Below are 25,627 nucleotides of genomic sequence, written 5' to 3' on the forward strand. Positions count from 1 at the left end.
GCCCACTTTTACCACCTCTTGATAAATTTAACCGATAGATAATTACCATGGTTACAGCGGTTTTAAGCGCCCTCATTGGCTAAGGTCTATTATTACCATCTTTTAGGTAAATTTATCTTATAGATAAACCAGTAATGGATCTTAGGCTCGTTACTACCATCTTCTGGTTAAGCTATCTAAGGGATTATTACCCCGGTTACGGCTATTTTACGCGCTCTGATTGGCTAGTAGATGGGTTTATCTATAAGAGAAATTTAACTAAAAGATGGTAGTAATGGACCTTAGAGCGCCAATTTATCTATCGGATAAATTTATCATGAGGTGGTAAAAGTGGGCCTAAGTCAAATTTCCCTAACTCGAATTTCTCTGTAACTCGAACTGAACTACTATGGAATTTCTTCAACTTTTACTTCTATAAGTCGAATTTACCAAAGCATGAAATATTCGAATCCGTTCTGTAAGTAATTTTTTTTTATTTGGGTGATTTTATGGTGCAAACGAATCCGGTAAAGTCCTACGGAAAGCCGTAACATTCGCTATTGTTCAAGCTGCTAGGTGGTGTCTAGTGTGTTTAAAATGGCTAATAATAAGCGAAAATTAAAGTGCTTAACGATTACGGAAAAATATAAAAAAGAAATTGCTGCGACTAAACCCGAATGTTTCTAGTTCTCGGTGTAGTGTTAGTTCTAGTGGCAGTGATAGGTTAGCATAAGATATTACTTCAGACGCACGGCTAAACCCGAAACTTTCTAGTTCTAGGTCTAGTGTTAGTTCTAGTTTTACACTAGCATTATCACTAGAACTAACTAAAAACCTAGAACTAGAATCATTCGGGTTTAGCCATGCTGACAGACGTGCGACTAAACCCGAAAGTTTCTATTCGGCTGGAACATCTCGAATTTTCTTAGTGTAATTTTTGCTTGAAACTGACCAGTGATGGGCGCTGGGTAAATACCCTGCGGGTAGGTATTTATAAAATGGGTATTTATCCGGGTATTTACCCAGGCCCAGGGTAAATACCCAAACAGTACGTATAAAAGTGATACAAGCAAAAATATATCAGGCTCCGAAAAAAATGAAGAGGAAGATGACGAGGAATTGCCAACGATCGAAAACGTATTATCATCAGACGAATCTGTCCTAATTTAGATCAGAGTTAGATTATGGTTATTATCATCAAGCTTTGCCACAATGTTGACCACATCATTTACGCCAGTTCTTCTTCATAGGTCTTCATTTAGTATATAGTCCCCCAGGGTTACACCCAGCATCGACCTCTCTATCTATCTTTCCGTTACTTTAAGCCTTCTGTCAAATCGCCATGTGTGATGGCGCATTGGAAACGTCATTGTAGTATAATTTTAACCACACATCTAAAGAATGTGCAGAAATTTTATATCCATAAAAGTTACGCTTGCTCAACGCGTGTATAGAGTAAAATATCGCAGTCGTTCAATGCCAGAGATTCTTTAACAAAGTTAAGAGCTGCTATAAGTGTCGATATTCAAGAGCATGACAACGGCGCGACGGTGTCGGTTAACTGCACTCAAAGAAAATGGCATAGAGAACTACTGGTTCCAGAAAGATGGTGTAACATGCTATACTCCTCTATTAACAATGGATTTGCTGCGGACTATGTTTCCAAATTGATTGATAACGAAAATTATGACGATTATGATTGGCTGGTGCGTTCGCCTGATTTAATGCCTCCTGACTTTTTCCTGTGGGGATATCTTAAGAGCCAGGTTTATGTCAACAAGCCAGACACTAGAGCAATTTAAGGCCAACATACGCCAAGAAATCGCCGAAATAACGCCCGAACCACTCGTAAAAGTGATGAAAAACGTCGAAAAAAGGGCCGATTTTGTGATGACAGCTGGGGAAAGCTAAATTTCAATAAAATGATAGAATCCAAACAAAACATTGAGTTGTTTTCAAGTTATTCAAAAAAATATCGCTTACAACAAAATGACACCTTGTATATAGGAATATAGCTCTTGAAGATGTCTTTAAGTTTTCCGTAGGCTGCCCATACGAGTGTGATCCTTTTGTTTAGTTCGCTTGTTTATCTCTCGATACACGAGCCTCATAGCCAAGATATACATAGCTAACAACCCTCTCCATCTCATTATCCCCAATGTTGATGTTAGAGCTGGGAATAAGATTTATCATAAATTTTGATTTCTCGTTTCTCGAAATGAGAACTATTCGTCCGCGTAGCGCAGATTACTTAAGCAGTTGCCATCAATGTTTATGCCTTTTTGGGTCCAATCCAGTTTTTTAAATGCACTCTTCAGGACTGTGATGAACAATTTGGGTTCAATAGTGTATCGCCTTGTTTTACTCATAATCAGTACTTTACTGTTTCTACTCTCTTCAGAACTTTCATGCAATTTTACCGTCATTGTAGCATTCTTGTAGATGTTATAAATAAGTTTGGTATATCGATAATCGACTCTGCATTCTGGAAGTGCTTGCAAAACTGCCATCAACTCAATTTAAATTAAATTTTATAAATACTTCTAAATACCCATCTTGGGTAAATACCCCCGGATATATATCCAGGAAATTTACCCTTCAAAATAAATACCCGGGTATTTAACAACACTGAAACTGACCTTCTTTAAATTAAAAAAAAATTAATTCGGACATAAACGGGTTAATTTAAAACCAAAATATTTAATTTTCAAACTGAACACCTTTCTCTGTATTGCCAGCAGTTTCATAGAGAAGCATTGCATAAGCACGTGCTCGGTCAGGGACACATTTTAATCGTTCGTTTCATTCGCTATGTGTGTGTTTATAAAGCGCACAAGTTTATTGCGCATCAAAAACGATCTCTTTTTAACTTCGAACGAAATAAAATTAACTAAAACCTAATTCTAACCTATTATTCATCCTTAATTTCAAATCAAAAGTAACAAAACGCACAAAAAAGTAAATCGTTAAGATAAATTTGCGTTATTAACGTCCCCACTACCGTTTCAATATCCGAGTTAAGCGGCACAACAAGCGATGAAATAAAGGAATTTTATCAGTACGGTTACAACTTCAAGCGTGTTCTGTTGTGAAATAATTTAAAAATAAAACAAATTTTTGTTTTGAAATGTAGCGCGAAAACTAAAATAAATTGGATGAAGGTAAATAATTTGTGAAGGTTTTGTTGTGTTTAATTTTTTAATTGTTAAATAATAATAAGGTAAGATTAAAAAAAAATTAACAAACTAGAAACATTTTAGTGACTATATTGTTTGTTGATTATGATTATGAATGAGGGTAAAGGATAAGGAATACAATAAAGAGATTATTTCTTTTTTAACATTAACAATTAGAATTTTTGTAGATTAAAAGCGTTTCTTTTTGGAGTGATTAATTTTAATAGATCAAACTCTATACTTTTATTTTTATCGTGATTAAATCGGTTAATCACACTTTTTTTATTGCTATAATATAAATTTTATCTAGATCTATTCTGTCGTTTTAATTGTAACCAACAACTTAGCAAATTTTATTGTTTGCGCAATTCACCCAAATTTATTAATAGAAAATTCGCAATAAATTTTTATTAATTTGTTAATTTTAATAAAAATGGTTATCATTGGAAATATATAAATCAATTTAAATTTATTGAATTTGAAATTTAAAGCCAAAACACTTCTTATCGTTTGATTAAATTAAAAACCATTATAATAAGTGATTAAATCCGTTCATGTCAATTATTTCAGAATAATTAATTCGCCAGGTTTCAAAGCATATTATTAAATTAAATTTGTATATAGACGCACAATTAGCGCTATGAACGTCTTTATTCTAGGATAAACTACGGATATTTGCCTGTATTATATTCAATACCTTGCCCTGATCGGAAATTAATAGATTCAGATCAAGTACCTACATCACACAAACTTGTAACTAACAGGAAATTTCATCCTCTATAACTTCATTTACCAATTTAAATTCTCATCTATGTGCAAGATGTTTCCTACTATTTAATTCGGGATTAAGTTAATATTTGTCTAAGTTATCAATTTCCTATTTGATAAAAGCATCTCATGTCAGTTTTGCATTAGGACTGTCACTAGAACTAATAGAAGACCTAAAACTAGTATCTCTAATCACACGTAATATTAATTTTCTGTTATCTTATTAGTAGGTTGTACAAAAACCTCAAAATTCAATGCTGTATGTAGACTTTTGTGCGCCACTGTATGTATTTGGATACGTAACCTAAATACATGTTTGTAGTCAAATAATAAGTAAGGTTAAGGTTTAATAGAACTGTCAAATTAATTCCGAGGATCTTTTCTGGCTAATATCTACATTTCAAAACGTGCTTTCATGTTGGTCCATCTTGCGATGTTGATGTCCAGCTTTCCTTTCAGCTTCGGTGGTCTTCCCGCGCATCTTAACACAGCTGGTTTCCCTTCTTTCGCAATTTTCGCCGAGTTTTCTGTCAACATGGCCTCTCTAACCCTTCTTCGCTTTCTAACCCATCTAACAGTGTCCTCAATGTGCATGTGTTTCAGATATCTTCACCTTGTTGTTTGTCACTTAAACTGTACCCTTCACTATTTTAACCGACACTTTCGCTTTTACCTTTACATAAACAACCAGTGGTCATAAATTGCCTATACCATCACAAAATGTTCTGTTGACAAGGTGGTCAGACGATCAACTCGCATTTTGTATCACGAAAATATGTTTGGTTCTGAGACTTGGACACCCAAGTTGCTTGTTTCCAAGTTGATTTTCAACACTATTAATTTCCCTATATATTGTGATTATATGGTAAATTATTTATGTGTTTTTTCACATTAACAGATATTTGGAGTAAACTTTGATCTTGCTTATGTAACAAAAGAATCATTTGCTTCTCAGCGTTTTCTTAGTTTTCTTATTTTTCAGCCAATATTATCGATAACGACTTATTTTTTTATCAAATTATTCTCCCAAATTGGTATCTCGGATTTTTTCAACTAAGCTTATTCTCCGCGAATTTATTTCTTAAAGATAAGCAATTCAAATAATCTATTGGTTTCGATTTTATCGTTTTTGTTTAATATTTGTTACTTGAATCTTTTAATAATAACTTAGTGTGTAAAATGTTTTATAAACAAATTAAGTATATACAGGTGTCTCACGATTACTCTTCAGGTGCTGTTTTTTTTAACTGTCATTTTTTCGAAGACAGCTGAATATCGACATAAAAAATACTAAGAATTTAAGGTAGAATCGAAAAATGGGGGTTTTTATTCAAAAATGTCAACTAAGGCATGGTATCTCAATTTTGGGACACCTGTACATTTCAATTTTATCTCAAAAAATGCGCGTAAAATATATAACCGATATCCAAGTCTTTTTTTTCTTAGAATATCTCCCGAATTTATATCAAATTGACTTTATGTACAGGGTGGTTCAAATTCGGTGTCCGAATAGGATATCTCGGAAACTATAAGAGTTAAAAAAAAAGTAGCTTACATGTCATGATCTCGTTTTTCGAGAAACTGCTAATGCAAAAAACCTCAAAGCGCTATCGTCTTTTGTTTTTCCCCTAGAGGCCAAAATTGAAAATATCGTAAAACCAGCAAGTGCAATTATCTTGGTTATTATTATAGGTGGAGTATTATAACTAAGACATTATATAGACACTTTTTTACAGGGAATTTGATGACGTAGTCGAAAAAAATTGAAAATGAAATCATGAAATTCTCCGTAATAAAGTTTTTACAGAGAATTTGATGACGTAGTCAAAAAAAATTGAAAATGAAATCATGAAATTCTCCGTAATAAAGTTTTTACAGAGAATTTGATGACGTAGTCAAAAAAAATTGAAAATGAAATCATGAAATTCGCCGTAATAAAGTTTTTTACAGAGAATTTGATGACGTAGTCAAAAAAAAGCTACTTTTTTTCTAACTCTTATAGTTTTCGAGTTAGCCTATTCGGACATCGAATTTGAACCACCCTGTACACAGTGTATATACAAGGTGGTTCAGTTTTTAATCGGGAAACTTTACTAGGACGTAGTACTTGCCAAACTAATACAAATAAGGTCGCAAATCGTTTGTTTTCAAGCTATGAGCTGTCAAAGTTGAGCCAAAAATTTATATTTTGTTTTGTATTTCGGCTGTAAGTAAACCGTAGAGTTTGAAACTTTGTACGTATTTAGTACTGGTTAAGACCTTCTTTTCAAGCGTACTTTAAACTTCCCTAGCGCCCTCTAAGAGTGTGAAGTTCACCACCCCCTTGATTTTTTTATAAGAACTTTTTAACGCTATGGAATATTAACATAAAAAAATATAGGTTGTAAAGCTTATTCTTTTGTGGTACTTTTTTGTCTCTTTGGTATTTTCCTTAAAGTTAATAGTTGCCGTGTAAAAAAATAAAATTATTCTAAAAGTTGGCTCTGAAAACTTGTTGGTTTCATTTACGGTGAATCCTCATAATTGTTGATGATTATTAATAATTTTTGACTATTATTAAGCAAGAGTATCCATTTTTTAATATTGTTTAAAATAACGTAATTTGTTCAGACAAACATTCATCTTATTTATGGTTTTTCTTATGAAAATCACTATTACTTGGTGTTATTTAGTTAGTACTAGATCCTAGTAAGTGTTCTGGTCTCTCCTCTATATATCTAGATGTAAATCAGGCGTATTTAGAAACATTAATAAATCGTGGGAAAGACAACTGGTTTTTGCGTTAAGGATTGCAATTTTTAAATATTATCTCGCTGATGCAAATTGACATCGTATTGGTAGAGAATAGCTTGATCAGAAAATCTTCTAATGAAATTTTTCCATATTCTAAAACCAAATACATCCAGGGGTTAAATTTGACCTATTGTCCCTCCAGGTATAGACAAATATTTAAACTTAACATCCGATGGAGTACTTCACTAATAATCAGGGCAGTGAAGAATCCAGTAATAGTAATGATTTAGGTCCGGTGTTTGGGAAATAGACATTTTGTAGCCAATTTTTCATATGAGCAGAAGTCAGTTTACCAGACTTTGATGCCAAAACGAATATGTTAGCTGCTTTGAACATTGCATTTATTACCCTCAGTCCAAACGTACCAGAGGATTCTTTTAAAACAATGAAAAAAGGAGAAAGTAGCTTTCCATTTGCAGATATGATGAAAATCACTATTACTTGGTGTTATTTAGTTAGTACTAGATCCTAGTAAGTGCACAACTTTCATAGTCAGCTATAAAGAAAAATTTTCTTTTAATAATAGCAGGGCTTTACAGTACAATGTAGCATATTTTATTTTTTTACGCTAAAATTATTATCATTAAGGAAAAAACTAAAGAGACAAAAAACTAGCAATAATGAATAAGCTTTACAACCCATATTTTTTTAAGTTAATATTCGATGGCGTTAAAAAGTTGTTATAAAAAAATCCAAGGGGTCATGAATTCCATCCCCTTAGAGGGCGCTAGGGTAGTTTAAGGTACGGCTAAAAATAAGGTATTAACCAGTAGTACATAGATACAAAATTTCAAATTCTACGGTTTACTTATACCCGAAATAAAAGATAAAATATAAATTTTTGGCTCAACTTTGACAGCTCGTAGCTCGAAAAGAAAAAAGGTGTGACCCTATCTTTATATAAAAGACTTGTGTTATTTTGGCAAGTACTAGGTTCTAGTAAAGTTTCCCCATTAAAGTTGTACATACAGGGTGAGTAGTTAGTATCCCGGCGGTCGATAGTTACTAAACCGTTTGAAAAACAAAAAAATATTTTATACAAAAGTTGTTTGACTCACCACTTTCTGTTTCGTAAAATTATTTTCACTTATACAGAGTGTTCTATTTAAGTGTAACGGAGAGTACGTAAATTTATTTAAATGGAACATCCTGTATATTTTATCATATTATGAATACAACTAAATTTGTTTGTACAACCTTATATGTTACTATTTAACAGCTTTCATAGTTTTCCAGACATTTTTCCGATTTTGCCTTGAAACTACGTCAGATAATAATCAAAGCCAGTAGGTAGATGATAGTATTCAAAGATATTAGATACACTATACAGGCTATTTATAAAATTTAGTTACTTTTGATGTTTTTCAAATGGCTGTTTCTTTTAGTTTTTTAAGTGGAACATCCTGTATATTGTGTGCTAGTTAAATTGCTTATCAAGTTCCGTTTAATTAATGATAAGTATGTCAGATGTCTAACTTTAATAGTTTTCCTGATATTCAGATTCTCTCCTTTTTTTGTCACTTTTTTTTGTTTTTTCATTGTTGTTTGCCTGTCATTCGTAAATTAGTAATATTATATTAAAATACAATTTAAAAAATACTTTAATAAATAAATAATCAAAACTTGATAAAAATACAATTAAATGGCAGAAGAAAATCCCTTTTTTAATTAATAAATTATTTGAAGGAAATGCAGCAACAAACTATAATCAATTATTAAACGTTGCTCAACAAGTAGGTATTAATTTAATTAATATTTAGAAGTTGTTCAAAATGCCGCCCATTTTCTCTTCTACAAGCATTAATGAGCTGTATAAAAGGTATCTCTTAAGATGTACATCTTATTTTCTCTGAAGTCGTGAATTGTATAGCAGAACAATTGCATATTTTATTACATACATCTTTTTAAATCTCATAAAGTACCAAGTCGTATTAAAATCTGGTATATGGCAGTAAAATTATTTTACATTCTAAATATTAATCAAATATTAAAAGGAAGAACAAAAAAAAATGATAAAAATAGACAGAATATAATATTATGTACAATAACGCATATTTTATAACACATTACTCTTTAAATTCTAAATATCAGGAGAACTACTAGAGTTAGATATACAGGGTACCCATTATGAATGGAATATAATATATATCTTGGTAAGTATCAACTTTACAAAAAAACATTTTATACAAAAGTTGTTTAATATTTGATTTGCCATAATAAGACACCATTCAATGAATGGTGTCTTACCATTCAATTGTTTTTATTTCAGAAAACAAATGAGCAACGAATAACATTTAATTTTTTTTAAATGGCAATGTACCCTTTCGTTAGGCTCATTTGATAGAGATTTTTTTTCTCTTTACGATGACGTAAAATTTTAGTACCCTTATACTAGAAAATTTTTGAAGAAAATGTAAAAACAGTTTAAGTTAATTTTGCCAATAACATGAATCTAGATATCCGAAATCTTATTTGTCCTAACAATTGAATGTAAGCTATTGAATGTGACAGAATCTTGTTTATTTAAATAAGTTGGTAAATCAAAAAAGAAAAATGGTTCATTTAACAGAAACTGAACGCATAGAAATTTTAATTATGGTCGGTTATGGGGATCGCAAACGAACACAATTAGAAGTATGTGAAATTTTCAATGAGCGTTATCCACATCGAGAACCAATCACTCAATCAGTAGTTAGCAAAACTTCGAAACGTTTTAGGGAAACTGGTAACGTTAAAGATCTGCCAAAGACTGGTCCGCAGAGATCTGCAACAGATGAAGATAAAAAGATCGATATTCTCATAGAAATCGAAGAAAATCCAAACATTTCAACTCGTCAGTTATGTTTAAACCATGCTCTAAGTAAAGGTTCAATACACAAAATATTACATGCAGAAAATTTACATCCGTACAAACCGACTTTATTGCAAGAATTATCCGAAGATGACTACGGTCGACGTGTTGAATTTTGTGAATTTATGATGGAGCGAATCAACAGCAATCCAAATTTTCTCAATAATATGGTTTTCTCTGACGAGGCTACGTTTTGTTTAAATGGTAATGTAAATAAGCAAAATTCTCGATATTGGGCCGCTAAAAATCCCCATTGGATGATTCAAAATCATACTCAAACACCACAGAAATTAAACGTATGGGTGGGAATTTGTGCAGATCACATAATTGGACCTTTCTTTATTCGAGGTACTCTAACTGGTCACCGTTATTTACAATTATTGCAACAGCAAATTATCCCAACTTGCCAAGAAAATCTTGATGATCTTTGGTTTCAACAAGATGGGGCACCGCCCCACTATCATTTAGATGTACGCCGATATTTAGATACGGTATTTCCGGCCCGTTGGATAGAGTGGCCACCCCGATCTCCGGATCTTACACCTTGCGATTTCTTCTTCTGGGGATATTTAAAATCTAAAGTTTATGTAAACCGACCTCAAAATCTGACAGAATTAGAGCAACGAATAAAAGATGAAGCTGCAGCTATTTCTCCCAGATCGCTAAGAAATTCTTTTCAAGCCTTTTATGATAGATTGGGCCACTGCCTTGCAGTTAATGGTGAACATTTTGAACATTTATTGTCGTGAAAACCATTTTAGTGCTAATTTCGTTTTGTCTTCAAAGTTTAATAATTTTCATTTACACTAATTTTTAGTTTATTTGTTTTATTTTGTATGTAGATTTAATTTACGGTAATAATTCGAGGTAGTTGACGATCTCGGATATCTAGATTAATGTTATTGTTAAATTTTCTGATGTAAGGGTACAAAAATTTTACGTCATCATAAAGAGAAAAGAAATCTCTATCAAATAAGCCTAATAAAAGGGTACATTGCCATTTAAAAAAAACTAAATGTTATTCGTTGCTCATTTGTTCTCTGAAATAAAAACAATTGAATGGTGTCTTATTATGGCAAATAAAATACTAACCAACTTTTGTATAAAATGTATTTTTATAAAGTTGATACTTGCCAAGATATATACAATATTCCATACATAATGGGCACCCTGTATGACATACTTATCATTAATTAAAGGTAACTTGATGGGCAATTCAACCAGTATACAATATACAGGCTGTTCCATTTAAAACACATAACAAAAAGCCATTTGAAAAACATCAAAAGTAACTAAACTTTATGAACACGCTGTATAGCGTATCTAATATCTTTGGATACTATCATCTACCTACTGGCTTTGACTATTATCTGACATAGTTTCAAGGCAAAATTGGACAAAATTTCAATTTTAAATGAACATATTTTGGAAAAACAATTGAATATCTCAGGAACTATGAACGCTATGAGTTAGTAACATATACGTTGGTATAAACAAATTTAATTCTATTCATAATATGATAAAATACATAGGGTGTTCCATTAAAAAAAATCTACATACTCTCCGTTACGCCTAAATGGAACATCCTGTATAAGTCGAAATAATTTTACGTAAAGAAAGTGATAAGTTAAACAAGTTTTGTAGAAAACATTTTTTTCTTTCTCAAACTATCGTACGCAGGGATACTAATAACTCACCCTGTATAAACAATTTAAGATTTCACGTTCAGCTATGCCATTGTTTGGCATTAAGTAATACAACCAAAGTATTTTATTTGATACTGAGTGTAATAATCATTTGCGCGTGACCAATTCTTGAAAGCAACACATAATTATAAAATCAATATGGAAAATACTAAGAACAATCACCAAGATTATTTTTTTCTTTCCATAAAAAATAATAAAAGCATATCACCTCAATGATTCATTTAAAGTGATTTATTATTTTTCGATAACTTTATCAAATAAATCCAGGGAGTAATAGCATATTAAAAAAATCAAACGGTAATTTTCTAAACAATATTATGCAATTCATACTGAATTACATAGCTCGTGAACGAAAATGACAGCAGGTGTTTATCGTGATTTTTATCTGAAAAAAAAGCGAAATATTCTCGTGAAATACTTGAACAAGATAACCGTTTTTTACCTAATTAATAAAATGCTACGATGGTTACTCATCAAAAATCTAGGTTATACTCATTTCAAACAAAAATTGTCATGTAATAATCAATAAAAAAAAATCCTAATCGATTCATTGGAAAAATTCTAATTCCAACTCACTAATTCATTCTTTCCGAATTAATTTCTAGGTTACCACTCAAAACGAATTAAAAATAATTAAATTTATTATTAAGAAGAACTCGTAATCTAAGAAAAAAATAAAAATGGAAGAATTTTTGACAGCGGAAGTCGAAGACATCATGTGTGATCAAGTTATAATTTCAACCGAATTAGATGTTTTCGAAACAAACTCAACTAAAATAACGATTAGGTAAGTAATAAACACATCGTTTATTTATTAATTTTTTTTTAAGCAAAAAAATATATCGTTTGAGAGTTCGCTAAAAACGAATACCGTTCGCATTACAACCAATTACATCCAATTTATAAAACGTTTATAGGCTAAAGTGACTCGGTTTAACAAGCGCAATCTCCGTTACGATTTCATCTATCCCTCTCTTTGTACTTTATTTTTCTTTTATTCCTTACTCATTCTTTTTTGCGACTTGAGAATCAAGAAACAATAACAATTTGATTCATTGTGTTAGTAATATTTCTTTTTTAACTTCGCTTTTCATTCTTTTAATCTTTAATTCGCGTGGGTTCCTCTTTTCTATTAGTTAAGACCCTGTCATATGTCTTTTTTTAAAACCATTTGCGTCATAAACTCAAATCGCCTCAACATGATTCTCTCAAGACGGTTAAACCTGAATGTTTCTAGTTCTAGGTCTAGTGTTAGTTCAATAAAAATATGTAACAATCTGGCACTGAATAACAACTAAAATTAGAACTAACACTAGAATTAGAACTAGATACACTCGCGTTTAGTAGCACGTCTCTAAAGACGGTTAAACCTGTATGATTCTAGTTCTAGGTCTTGTGTTAGTTTTAGTGATATTGCTAGTATAAAACTAGAACTAACACTAGACTTATTGTTAGAACTAGAAAGTCTGAAGTGGCACGGCTAAACCCGATATTTGTTCTAGTGTTAATTTTAGTTCAATGAAAAATACGCAACAATCTATCGCTACTAGAACTAGTGATAGTTCTAGGTATAGTATTAGTCCTAGTATTACATTAATACTGTCTCTAGAAATAACACTAAATCGAGAACTAGAAACATTCGGGTTTAGCCGCACGTCTGTCAAGACGGCTAAATCCGTATGATTCTAGTTCTAGTTCTAGGTCTAGTGTTAGTTACAGTTTTGTATTAGCACTATCACTACAACTAACATTAGACCTAGAACTAGAAACATTCGGGTTTAGCCGTACGTCTCTCAAGACGGCTAAACCCGTATGATTCTAGTTCTAGGTCTTGTGCTAGTTCTAGTGTCTCTAGAAATAACACTTAATCTAGAACTAGAATCATTCGGGTTTAGCCGCACGTCTGTCAAGACGGCTAAACCCGAATGATTCTAGGTCTAGCGTTAGTTCTGGTTTTGTATTAGCACTATTACTAGAACTAACACAAGACTTAAAACTAGAATCATACTGGGTTAGCCGTCTTGACAGACGTGCGGTAAACCCGAATGTTTCTAGTTCTAGATTTAGTGTTAGTTCTAGTGATAGTACTAGTGCAAAACTAGAACTAAGACTAGACCTAGAACTAGAAAGTTTCGGGTTTAGCCGTGCGTCTAAAGACGAATATTTCTAGTTCTAGGTCTAGTCTTAGTTCAAGTTTTAGTTCAACGAGAAATATACAACAATCTAACATCACTAGAACTAGTGATAGTTCTAGGTGTAGTGTTGGTTCTTGTATTGTATTAGTACTGTCTCTAGAAATAACACTAGACCTAGAACTAGAAACATTCGAGTTTAGCCATACGTCTCTTAAGACGGCTCAACCCGAATATATCTAGTTCTAGGTCTAATGTTAGTACTACTTTCAGTTTAATAAAAATATAGAGTAATCTAGCGCTGAATATCAGTTAAAACTTGAACTAACACTAGACCTAGAACTAGAAGGTCTCATTTTGTCATCATATTCTTTCCTCCATATATTGGAGGATATCAATCCTCTTTTGTTTTTCCTCAATTTGTATCATACTTCTCCAAAATGATGCAAATTACGAGACAAAAAACTTTTTACTTAAAAAAAAATCCTCTAAACTAATTTTAAAGCCTGCACCATCAGTTAAGACCCACTCATATGTTTTTTTTTAATCATTTACGTCATAAGCTCAAATCGCCTCAAAATGATTCTCTCAAGACGGTTAAACCTGAATGTTACTAGTTCTAGGTCTAGTGTTAGTTCAATAAAAATATATAACAATCTGGCACTAAATAACAACTAAAATTAGAACTAATACTAGACCTAGAACTAGATACACTCGCTTTTAGTAGCACGTCTCTAAAGACGGTTAAACCTGTATGATTCTAGTTCTAGGTCTTGTGTTAGTTTTAGTGATATTGCTAGTATAAAACTAGAACTAACACTAGACTTATTGTTAGAACTAGAAAGTCTGAAGACGCACGGCTAAACCCAATATTTGTTCTAGTGTTAATTTTAGTTCAAAGAAAAATACGCAACAATCTATCGCTACTAGAACTAGTGATAGTTCTAGGTATCGTATTAGTTCTAGTATTGCATTAATACTGTCTCTAGAAATAACACTAAATCTAGAACTAGAAACATTCGGGTTTAGCCACACGTCTGTCAAGACGGCTAAACCCGTATGATTCTAGTTCTAGGTCTAGTGTTAGTTATAGTTTTGTATTAGCACTATCACTACAACTAACATTAGAGCTAGAACTAGAAACATTCGGGTTTAACCGCACGTCTCTCAAGACGGCTAAACCCGAGTGTTTCTAGTTGTAGGTCTTGTGTTAGTTCTAGTGACAGTACTAGAGCAAAGCTAGAACTAACACTAAATCTAGACCTAGAACTAGAAAGTTTCGGGTTTAGCCGTGCGCCTGAAGACGAATATTTCTAGGTCTAGTCTTAGTTCAAGTTTTAGTTCAACGAGAAATATACAACAATCTAACATCACTAGAACTAGTGATAGTTCTAGGTGTAGTGTTGGTTCTAGTATTGTATTAGTACTGTCTCTAGAAATAACACTAAATCTAGAACTAGAAACATTCGGGTTTAGCCGCACGTCTGTCAAGACGGCTAAACCCGTATGATTCTAGTTCTAGGTCTAGTGATATTGCTAGTTTTAGTACAATGAAAAATACGCAACAATCTAACGCCACTAGAACTAGCGATAGTTCTAGTATTGCATTAATACTGTATTCGGTTGCAAGATGACATTGACAGATTTGATTCTTATTGCTCACAAAATTACTTATTTCTAAATCCTAATAAGTGTTGTCAGATCACGTTCAGTAGAAAGAGATATAATGTTAACTTCAAATATAAACTAGGTCCGCATTATCTTACTCAATCCTCTACAGTTAAAGATCTTGGCGTTATCTTGGATTCTAGACTACTCTATCGCGATCATATTACTTCTATCGTTTCTGAAGCTACTAAGCGCCTAGGATTTATCATTAGGATTTCTCGTCCATTTACTAACGTCCGCTGCATTACTTCTTTGTATATGGCATACGTTGCTAGCGGGTTAAATTTCCCCTCGGTAGTGTGGAGTCCTGCCTATAATATTTACATCGACCTTATTGAGGGCCTACAGAGAAGATTTATCCGTTATCTTGCTCACAAATTTTATCTTCCGTCCTGCCCTTATTCCCAATGATGCCGGGTGTTTGGTTTAAGATCACTCTGTGGCCGTCGACACAGTATGGACCTACTGTTCCTGTACAAACTAGTTAATGGAGTTCTCGACGCTCCGGTTCTTTTAGAGGAGATTCACTTTAATGTTCCTTCTTATGCTACTCGATCACCATTTTTGTTCAGACTACCTGCTTCTGGATCCAATGCGCATGCCGGTTCACCTCTGTTGAGACTGATGCACAATTGCAATGTTTATTGTTTCAATGTTGATCTCTTTTGTAATTCAATGATGTCGTTTAAAAAATCCGTTTTAACTTTAAGTATTTGTCATTAGTTTTTTTTTGCTTTGTAATAGTTATTTATATTACAAGTGGGCTAGAAACATAATTACTGTACTAGTGTAGAGAATTGCACGACGAGGTCGTAGACCGAGTCGTGTAATCACACGAGTACTGTAATTATGCTCTAGCCCACGTGTGATATACAGCATTTTATCTACGACTGCTAAAAATTACTAAAAAATCAATTTCTTTATAAAAGTCTATTTGACATTTATAAAAATATTTTGAAATGATTGTTGACAGTTTTGAAATGTCAGTTTCAACAACATATTTACTCATCTGGAATAAGTGTTTCGAAATGTAAAAACATAACAATTAATGTTTATAATAAATAGTATTGTTTCTCTCGTTTCAATAAATTATGTCTGTTCTGATTAGGCTAAAAATGCGTTACGTAATGAAACCAGTGCGGTAATGAACTTCATTACGTAACTCAAATCACCTCAAATGAGTGCGGTAGTGATGACTTACAAAAGCAATCGTAGATAAAATTAATTTACTCAATCGAAACACATTCGTTTAGCATATTTAAATTGATTTCTTGCAGGTGGTGGGGCAGAAAAGAAAAGCAACAAAAATTGTCCTTTCTTATAGTCCTTATTATTCTGTTTTTCTGTTCGCTTAACATCGATCATTATGTGGACCAATCTAGTGTCTGTGTTTATTGTCTTTTCTGCTTCGTGCTTGCTAATTTAATTCCATTTTTTATTGTTTCATACTTTCGATGTTTTTTTTTTCTTTCTTATGTAGTTTGGTTTTTTTTCCTTAGTATTATTGTAGTGGACACTTTTTTGGGATTTTTCCTGTACGTGTCCCGAATATGAATAAATAAATAAATAAATAAATACTGTCTCTACAAATAACAGTAAATCTAGAACTAGAAACAGTCTCTCAAGACGGCTAAACTCGTATGATTCTAGTTCTAGGTCTTGTGTTACTTCTAGTGACAGTACTAGAGCAAAGCTAGAACTAGTATTGCATTAATATTGTCTCTAGAAATAACACTAAATCTAGAACTAGAAACATTCGGGTTTTGCCGCACGTCTGTCAAGACGGCTAACCCCGTATGATTCTAGTTCTAGGTCTAGTGTTAGTTCTAGTCATGTATTAGCACTATCACTAGAACTAACACTAGACCTAGAACTAGAAACATTCGGATTTAGCCGCAGGTCTCTCAAGACGGCTAAAGCCGTATGATTCTAGTTTTAGGTCTTGTGTTAGTTCTAGTGATAGTTCTAGTTTTAGTTCAACGAGAAATATACAACAATCTAACGCCACTAGAGCTAGTGATAGTTCTAGGTGTAGTGTTAATTCTAGTATTACATTAATATTGTCTCTAAAAATAACACTAAATCTAGAACTAGAAACATTCGAGTTTAGCCATACGTCTTTTAAGACGGCTAAACCCGAATATATCTAGTTCTAGGTCTAAAGCCGTGTGTCCACTAGCAAGTCACTTGCGGAAGAACTTCTGCAAGTATTTGCTGAAGTGTTTCCACTCAAACCGAAACTTGCGGAAGTCTGCTTCCAGAAGTAGTTTGTAGAAGTTATCACGACGAACTTGCTGCAAGAAATTGCAGACGTGTTTCCACACAATGTGAGTACAGCTTGCAGTAGTTTGCTTTTTTTACGAATGACAGTATAAAAATGTCTTGTGGCAAAATAAGATTGGCAGCTGCCATCGCAGCATATTTAATTAAAAAGAAACAAATTAAAAAAAAACAAAAAGAAGTGTTTGGGTGAGAAATTGGATGCTGCGGCACGTAGATTTAAGTTTCCAAAATACATTACTTTAAGAATTGCGGACCGAAGACTCCATGCAGCTGAAAAATTTCCTGAGAATGTCTAATGATGATTTTGAATACATTTTATCTTTAATTCAAACAAGTATTCAAAAGCAGGGTACTAAAATGAGATTGGCTATACCTCCCAAAGACCGGCTTTTAGTTACTCTTCGAAGCATTTTGTTTTTTAATTTTATTCTTATAGTCTTTTGAGGACGTGTCCCATAATTCAGGATAAGTTTCTTGTTTTTCAATTACCAAATGTGTTTTTTCACTACTCCAAACGAATTTATTTTTGTCCATTTTTATAAATTTTGAAAAGAACTAAAAAAAAAACACAAAACAAAACTGAAAACAGAAGAGAATACCACAAACCGTTTACTCACGTATACCCGACGTCTTCTGCAAGTCTTCAATACACTTGTAGTTCACAGTAAGTTGTTCAAGTTACTTCCAGCAAGCAACAAACACGTGTTTCCACATAATTGCTGCAAGTAACTTCTGCAAGCCGTGACTTCTGGAAGTCGACTTCTAATACGTGTTTACACGACAAAAACTTCTGGAAGCAACTTCCGCAAGAAAACTTGGTAGTGGACACACGGCTTTATGTTAGTTCTACTTTCAGTTTAATAGAGAAATCTAGCTCTGAATATCAGTTAAAACTTTAACTAACACTAGACCTAGAACTAGAAGATCTCATTTAGTCATCATATTCTTTCCTCAATATATTGGAGGATTGATATTTGCATCATATTTCCCCAAAATGATGCAAATGAAACAAAAACCTTTTTACTTCAAAATAAGAAATCCTCTAAACTAATTTTAAACCCTGCACTATAAATAATAAATCAAGTTAAATAAGTCACCACTTATTATTGATTTTTTGTTCTCAACGGGTCACCCACATGTAACTTTATTCCACGTGTATAACTCATTAAAAAATTCTTAACTTTCCTTTTTATACATTTTAATTAATAATTGTTTTTTTTATTTTCAGAAAAGTAACTTTAGCAATGACGTTATTAACAAAATCAGTTTTACCAGCTGTTATAGGAGTTTATTACGCTTACCTAAGAAATCAAAAAACAGTCGTTGAAAATCTCAAACGACACGTTTTCCCAACGATAGTCGCCTTTCTTGCAAATAGTATCTCAAGATCTTTATCATCCGTTCATCGAGGCATCACGTATCCATTAAGTTTATCTTCGAAATCGATCGAAACATCACATTCATCCTCAACGTTATTGGAGGATTCCTCAGAATCGATCCCGGAAAAATCCGTCGAATGCTTAGTGTTAACGGAACCGGAAGTACACACCGCGGATGTTATTTTTATCCATGGTCTTCATGGTTCTTTGGTGAATACGTGGAGACAAGGCGATTGGAGACACGAAAGGCACCATTTAAAACAAAAAATCGTCGAAAGACGGATGTCGACCGGCGAAATTAGGGATGATCGGATTCGAAAGATTTCTTTGAAAAGATCTTGTTCGGACGTTTATTCGGTTTGTCCGAAAAAAATGTCTAAATTATCCGAGGGAAGATGTTTCGAAACTTTCGGTGATTCCGATTTTGTCGAGGATAATAAAAAGTTATCGAAATGTTGGCCTAGGGATTGGTTACCGATTGATTGCCCCGGAGTTAGAGCGATCGCTTTGAATTATACGACGGATCCGCATCTTTGGAGACCAATTTGGATTAAAAAAAGAAATAGGTAATGATAATTTCACAAAAAAAAACAATCAAATAAATAATTTTTTTAATTTAGAACATCCATGACTGAAAGAAGCAAAGAAATGATTGGGCATCTTTTAGATTTAGGAGTTGGTAATAAACCGATTATTTGGGTTGGTCATTCTAAAGGAGGATTATTCATCAAACAAATCTTAATCGATTGTAAGTTATTAATGATAATTAATAATTACTTAAAAAAATAATGTAAAACTAGAACTAACACTAGACCTAGAACTAGTAACATTCGGGTTTATCCGTCTTGAGAGACGCACGGCTAAACCCGAATGTTTCTAGTTCTAGGTCTTGTGTTAATTCTAGTGATAGTGCTAGTGCAAAACTAGAACTGACACTAGAACTAGAACTAAAAACATTCGGATTTGGCCACACGTCTCTCAAGACGGCTAAACCCGAATGATTCTAGTTCTAGGTCTTGTGTTAGTTCTAGTGATAGTGCTAGTGTAAAACTAGAACTAACACTAGAACTATAATTAAAAACATTCGGATTTAGCCGCACGTCTCTCAAGAATGGCTAAACCCGAATGATTCTAGTTCTAGGTACTGTGTTAGTTCTAGTGATAGTGCTAATGCAAAACTAAAACTAACACTAGACCTAGAACTAGTAACATTCGGGTTTAGCCGCCTTGAAAGACGCACGGCTAAACCCGAATGTTTCTAATTCTAGGTCTTGTGTTAGTTCTAGTGATAGTGCTAGTGTAAAACTAGAACTAACACTAGAACTATAATTAAAAACATTCGGATTTAGCCGCACGTCTCTCTAGAATGGCTAAACCCGAATGATTCTAGTTCTAGGTACTGTGTTAGTTCTAGTGATAGTGCTAATGCAAAACTAAAACTAACACTAGACCTAGAACTAGTAACATTCGGGTTTAGCCGCCTTGAAAGACGCACGGCTAAACCCGAATGTTTCTAATTCTAGGTCTTGTGTTAGTTCTAGTGATAGTGCTAGTGTAAAACTAGAACTAACACTAGAACTATAATTAAAAACATTCGGATTTGGCCACACGTCTCTCAAGACGGCTAAATCCGAATGATTCTAGTTCTACGTCTTGTGTTAGTTCTAGTGATAGTGCTAGTGTACCGAGATCCTCTCTACCATCTCGAGCCTCCAAGGGAGTATGCACAAGGGGCCCACTGGGGCCTAAGTGCGCGTAAAAATTACGCACCCCTCTACATACATACATACATAGTGCTAGTGTAAAACTAGAACTAACACTAGACCTAGAACTAGAAATAGGCGGGTTTAGCTGACCGTCCTCAGACGCACAGCCTCAGAAACTTTCTAGTTCTAGGTCTAGTGTTAGTTCAATAACAATATGCAACATAGTGATATCTTATGCTAACTAGCGCTACCTAGCACTGTAATTTATTCTATTTGTGTTTTGTAATGTTGTTATTTAACATTGTTAATTTCACCGTGTGTCCTAAGATGGCTAAAAATGAATGATTCTAGTTGTAGGTTTAGTGTTAGTTCTACTTTTAGTTCAACGAGAAATATACAATAATCTAACGCCACTAGAACTAGTGATAGTTCTAGGTGTAGTGTTAGTTCTAGTATTGCATTAATATTGTCTCTAGAAATAACACTAAATCTAGAACTAGAAACATTCGGGTTTTGCCGCACGTCTGTCAAGACGGCTAACCCCGTATGATTCTAGTTCTAGGTCTAGTGTTAGTTCTAGTCTTGTATTAGCACTATCACTAGAATTAACACTAGACCTAGAAACATTCGGATTTAGCCGTACGTCTCTCAAGACGGCTAAAGCAGTGTGATTCTAGTTTTAGGTCTTGTGTTAGTTCTAGTGATAGTTCTAGTTTTAGTTCAACGAGAAATATACAATAATCCAACGCCACTAGAACTAATGATAGTTCTAGGTGTAGTGTTAGTTCTAGTATTGCATTAATATTGTCTCTAGAAACATTCGGATTTATCCGCACGTCTTTCAAGACGGCTAAATTCGAGTTCTAGATCCTACGTTAGTTCTAGTGATAGTTCTAGTCCAAAACGCGAACTAACACTAGACTTAGAACTAGAAACATTCGGATTTAGTCGCACGTCTTTCAAGACGGCTAAACCCGAATGATTGGGGGCTTAATTGTTTTACTACCAAAAACCTATTGCATAAAGATTGAAATTTTTACTACTTTTTTTCCCATTTAATGAATCAAATATTGTTAATTAATTTTATACATAAGATTTTTTAAGGTTTCTTACAGCTCGGCGGTCCGTTCGTGACGTCACGCAAATACTTAATTTATTCTATTTGTGTTTTGTAATGTTGTTATTTAACATTGTTAATTTCGCCGTGTGTCTTAAGATGGCTAAAAATGAATGATTCTAGTTCTAGGTTTAGTGTTAGTTCTACTTTTAGTTCAATAAAAATATATAATCTAGCACTGAATACCAATTACAACTAGAACTAACACTAAAGCGTCTGAAGTCTTCTCCAAGCAGTTATTAATTTTTTCGAGCAGTATCTAACATATTGGAAGCAGTAGGAAACTTTTGGGAACAGTATCTCCTCTTTTGAAGTAGTTATTAGTCTTTTGCCAGCAGTATATTGTCTTCTCCAAGGAGTTATTAATTTTTTCCAGTAGTATTTAACATTTTGGAAGCAGTAGATAACTTTTGGAAACAGTATCTCCTCTTTTTAAGTAGTTATTAGTCTTTTGCCAGCAGTATCTATTGTTCTTCAAGGAGATATTAGCCCTTTCCAGCAGTATTTAGCATTTTGGAAGCAGTAGGTAACTTTTGGAAACAATGGGCACGTTCAGCCAGTGTCAACCGTAGAGTTACTATATTAGCAGTCGCGGCTGAACGATACGCTAAGTAAGCTCTGTTTGTCAGCGGTTGTGAAATTCTAGGTTAAGATTAACATTTTTTATTTCTCCCCTTTAATTTTGAAAACTGACAAAACTGTATAAAAATGAATATTGTTAGTGCAGAAACGCATCATCCACTATCTCTTGTAATAGCACAAAATTTTCAAAAATATTATTGTTGGCCATAGTTTTAGGTTATGCAGAATCGCTAATTCTCAATTGCTTGTTCAGCCAATTTCGTTTCGCTGTATTAAAGCTCATATAACTAGCTGACTGATTTAATTCAACTGTTGACACCTGCTGAACGTACCCAATATCTCCTCTTTCTAAGTGGTTATTAGTTTTTGCCAGCAGTATCTAGTCTTCTCGCAGCAGTTATTAGTCCTTTCCAGCAGTATCTGGCGTTTTGAAAGCAGTAGGTATCCTCTTTCCGAATTGGTTTTGAAGACGCACGCAAAAAAATAGCAACATTCAAGTTTAGCCGTCTTAAAAGACACACGGCTAAACGGAAGTTTCTACTTATTTAGTTCTAGTGCTAGTGTATAGTTCACTTTTTTTTCTATAATACCTGCCAAATTGTTGCAAAGATGGCAAAATTAACAGTGAGTTTTGTTTTATCATGACTGACGTTTGAGCTCACTCGTTTGACTGTTCGAAAAGAAAAGGTGCATAAAAAATGTTGTGGGTTGTTTATTTGCCATTTATTTACCTAGAAAAGGTGCTTTGTTCTATTTAATTACTTTGTAGCACGTTTTTACAACAAATATGTGCTTCGTTAAAATCGTATTTATCTAAAAATTTATTACTATTTAGTTACTGAAAATGTTACTAAAAATCAGGAAAACAACATAAATTATAGAAAAAAAAACGAACTATAATTTTATTTGTTATTCTAGATTGTTGTATATTTTTAGCTATAACTAATATATTGACATGTTGCATTTTATGTGGGCAAAGTAAGTAGGTTTCTATAGAAATATATTTTTGAATATTGCATTTTAAATTAAATTCACTGTATAATCACACTTCATTAAATAAAAACTCCATTCAAGGTTAGTCGGTTTTGTTTATCGACGGAATTGTTTTAATTCTTTATAAGATTATAAATATTTATGATTATGATACACTATCTACTTCGCTTATAAAAGGAATATTGAAACAGATTGAAAGAATTCAATAAAGTTATATATTTATTTTCAGCATGGGAAAACATAGAATTGAGTAAAATCTACCAACAAACCAAATCAATACTATTCTACAGCGTTCCTCATAAAGGATCATATCTTGCCGATTGTACGTTACCTTTATTAAAAAGAAGCGTGGAATTAACGGAGATTCAAAGAAGTACATCTAATTATTTATTAATTCTACTCATTATTTATTATTTATTTTTTTAGATTGCCCGTTTGTTTTAAATTTGCACACAAGGTTCCTAGAATTTTTACAAGAAACAAATTTAAACCCAGAAATATTTAGTTTTATTGAAACTTCGTTCACATTCATGTCGTTCCTTTATTTAAAAATCGTTGCCTTTGAGTCTTGCGATCCGGGAATAGGATTAATCTGCGGCGTCCCTTTGGATCATCGCGAAATTTGCAAGCCAGCCGCAAGGGACTGTTTTCTTTACCAAGAATTGGTGCGTTTAATAAAAAGTTCTGAACTTTTGATAAGAAGCTAGAACTACATTTCATTTTATTTGAGTTAGTAAAAACAGTATTTTTAAATCTCTTTTTCTCGCTGCCATATTTCATATATTCATACGTTGTACAACCAAAGATTTATCAATAAATATTAATCGGTTTACGTTTTTATTTAGTAACATATTTGAGGCAGTTATAAAAGTAATTAATTGTGATTTAGCGATTAGAGACTCATTTTTTGTTGTTTTTTTTTTAGTAGTTGTGTTTTTTTTGTATATTAGATTAATAATTAAACTAATTGTTATAATTAGATGAATTTTTAAGACAGGATTACGCCTATTTGCTTGTGATATGAAAAGATTTATGCGTTACCTATCTTGTTAGAAACTGATTTGATTTAAACAAATTAATTATTTTTTTTTTGGACCAAATGTACCTTTTTAGACCAATTAATAAAGAATTTCATTAAAATTTCTATTATTTTTTAAATTATAAATGTAACCATAATTAATGAATTCGGGTTTAGCCATACCTACTTCTTTGAAGCCGGCTAAACCCATATGACTCTAGTTCTAGGTCTTGTGTTAGTTCTAGTGACAGTACTAGTGTAAAACTAGAACGAACACTAGACCTAGAAACATTCGGGTTTAGCCGCACGTCTCTCATAACTGCTAAACCCGAATGATTCTAGTTACTGACAGTACCAGTGCAAAACTAGGACTAACACTAGACCTAGAACTAGAAACATTTGGGTGTAGCCGTGCGTCTCTTAAGACGGCTAAACTCGAATGATTCTAATTCTAGGTTTAGCACTGCATAACAATTAAAACTAGAACTAACACTAGACCTAGAACTAGAAACATTCGGGTTTAGCCGTCTTTAGAGACGTGCGGCTAAACCCGAATGATTCTAGTTCTAAGTCTAATGTTAGTTCTATTTCAGTAAAAATAGACAATAATTTAACGCTTAGTAACAATTAAAACTAGACTTTAAGTCTAGTGTTAGTTCTAGTTTTAGTGCAATAAAAATATACAACGTAGTGATATCTACCGGTGTGAAGACAGCAGTAAAAGATAGCAGTAAAAATTTCCGATGATACCCGAACGCCCATAGACGTCCGTAATACCGGACACACGGGGGCTCAATTTTTTCGAACAAAAAAACATTACATTATCAACTTAAGAAGTTAATTACAGTATATTAAAAGTAATTAATATATTTATCACTAATATCAAGGTACAATCAGCAATTTTAATTAAAATAACTGGCTCCAGCTCCCTTATTGGTTCGAAGATCCGCACCAAACTTTATATACGCCTTCTAGACATGATAAGAAATATATTTATCGAAAGAAATTCCACTTGCAAAGGGTCCGCGGGGGTGAACCACCCCGCAGTAGATTATAATTTGTTCTACCGCCCTTATTCGGTCAAAGATCCGAACCAAACTTTACACAAGTGATCTAGACTACGTTAGAATCAAATATCCGTTAACAATTTCCACTTGCATAGGGACCGCGGGGGTGAACTACCCACCAGTAGATTTGAATTACCCCTACCGCCCTTATTCGGGCGAAGATCCGAACCAATCTTTACACAAATCTTCTAGACTACATTAGAATCAAATATCCGTTAACAATTTCCACTTGCATAGGGACCGCGGGGGTGAACTACCCACCAGTAGATTTGAATTACCCCTACCGCCCTTATTCGGGCGAAGATCCGAACCAAACTTTACACAAATCTTCTAGACTACATTAGAATCAAATATCCGTTAACAATTTCCACTTGCATAGGGACCGCGGGGGTGAACTACCCACCAGTAG

General features: G+C 33.2%; 1 protein-coding gene across 2 annotated transcripts; it reads left to right on the plus strand.

Moving 5' to 3' along the window:
- Positions 1 to 2,796: 2,796 nt before the first annotated feature.
- LOC111419589 (protein SERAC1) lies at positions 2,797 to 23,963 on the plus strand. Of its 2 annotated transcripts, none has more exons than XM_071195326.1 (6): positions 2,797 to 3,140; positions 11,879 to 12,060; positions 18,585 to 19,301; positions 19,356 to 19,483; positions 23,363 to 23,506; positions 23,560 to 23,963. In XM_071195326.1, exons 2-6 carry the CDS (start codon positions 11,954 to 11,956, stop codon positions 23,838 to 23,840), a joined length of 1,377 nt encoding a protein of 458 aa, XP_071051427.1. In that variant the 5' UTR covers positions 2,797 to 3,140; positions 11,879 to 11,953; the 3' UTR covers positions 23,841 to 23,963. The 2 variants fall into 2 exon arrangements, with proteins under 2 accessions (XP_071051427.1, XP_071051426.1); XM_071195325.1 differs by having other exon boundaries at positions 3,115 to 3,199.
- The last annotated feature ends 1,664 nt before the right edge of the window (positions 23,964 to 25,627 follow it).

Source organism: Onthophagus taurus, chromosome 3, assembly GCF_036711975.1.
Source record: "Onthophagus taurus isolate NC chromosome 3, IU_Otau_3.0, whole genome shotgun sequence".
NCBI lineage: Eukaryota > Metazoa > Arthropoda > Insecta > Coleoptera > Scarabaeidae > Onthophagus > Onthophagus taurus.

Excerpts from the sequence above, each read along its gene's own strand:
- LOC111419589 (XM_071195326.1), top strand. The coding sequence starts at position 11,954 with ATGGAAGAATTTTTGACAGCGGAAGTCGAAGACATCATGTGTGATCAA. Across the intron at positions 12,061-18,584 it reads TCAACTAAAATAACGATTAG|AAAAGTAACTTTAGCAATGA; the intron begins GTAAGTAATAAA and ends TTTTATTTTCAG. Across the intron at positions 23,507-23,559 it reads ATTAACGGAGATTCAAAGAA|ATTGCCCGTTTGTTTTAAAT; the intron begins GTACATCTAATT and ends TTATTTTTTTAG.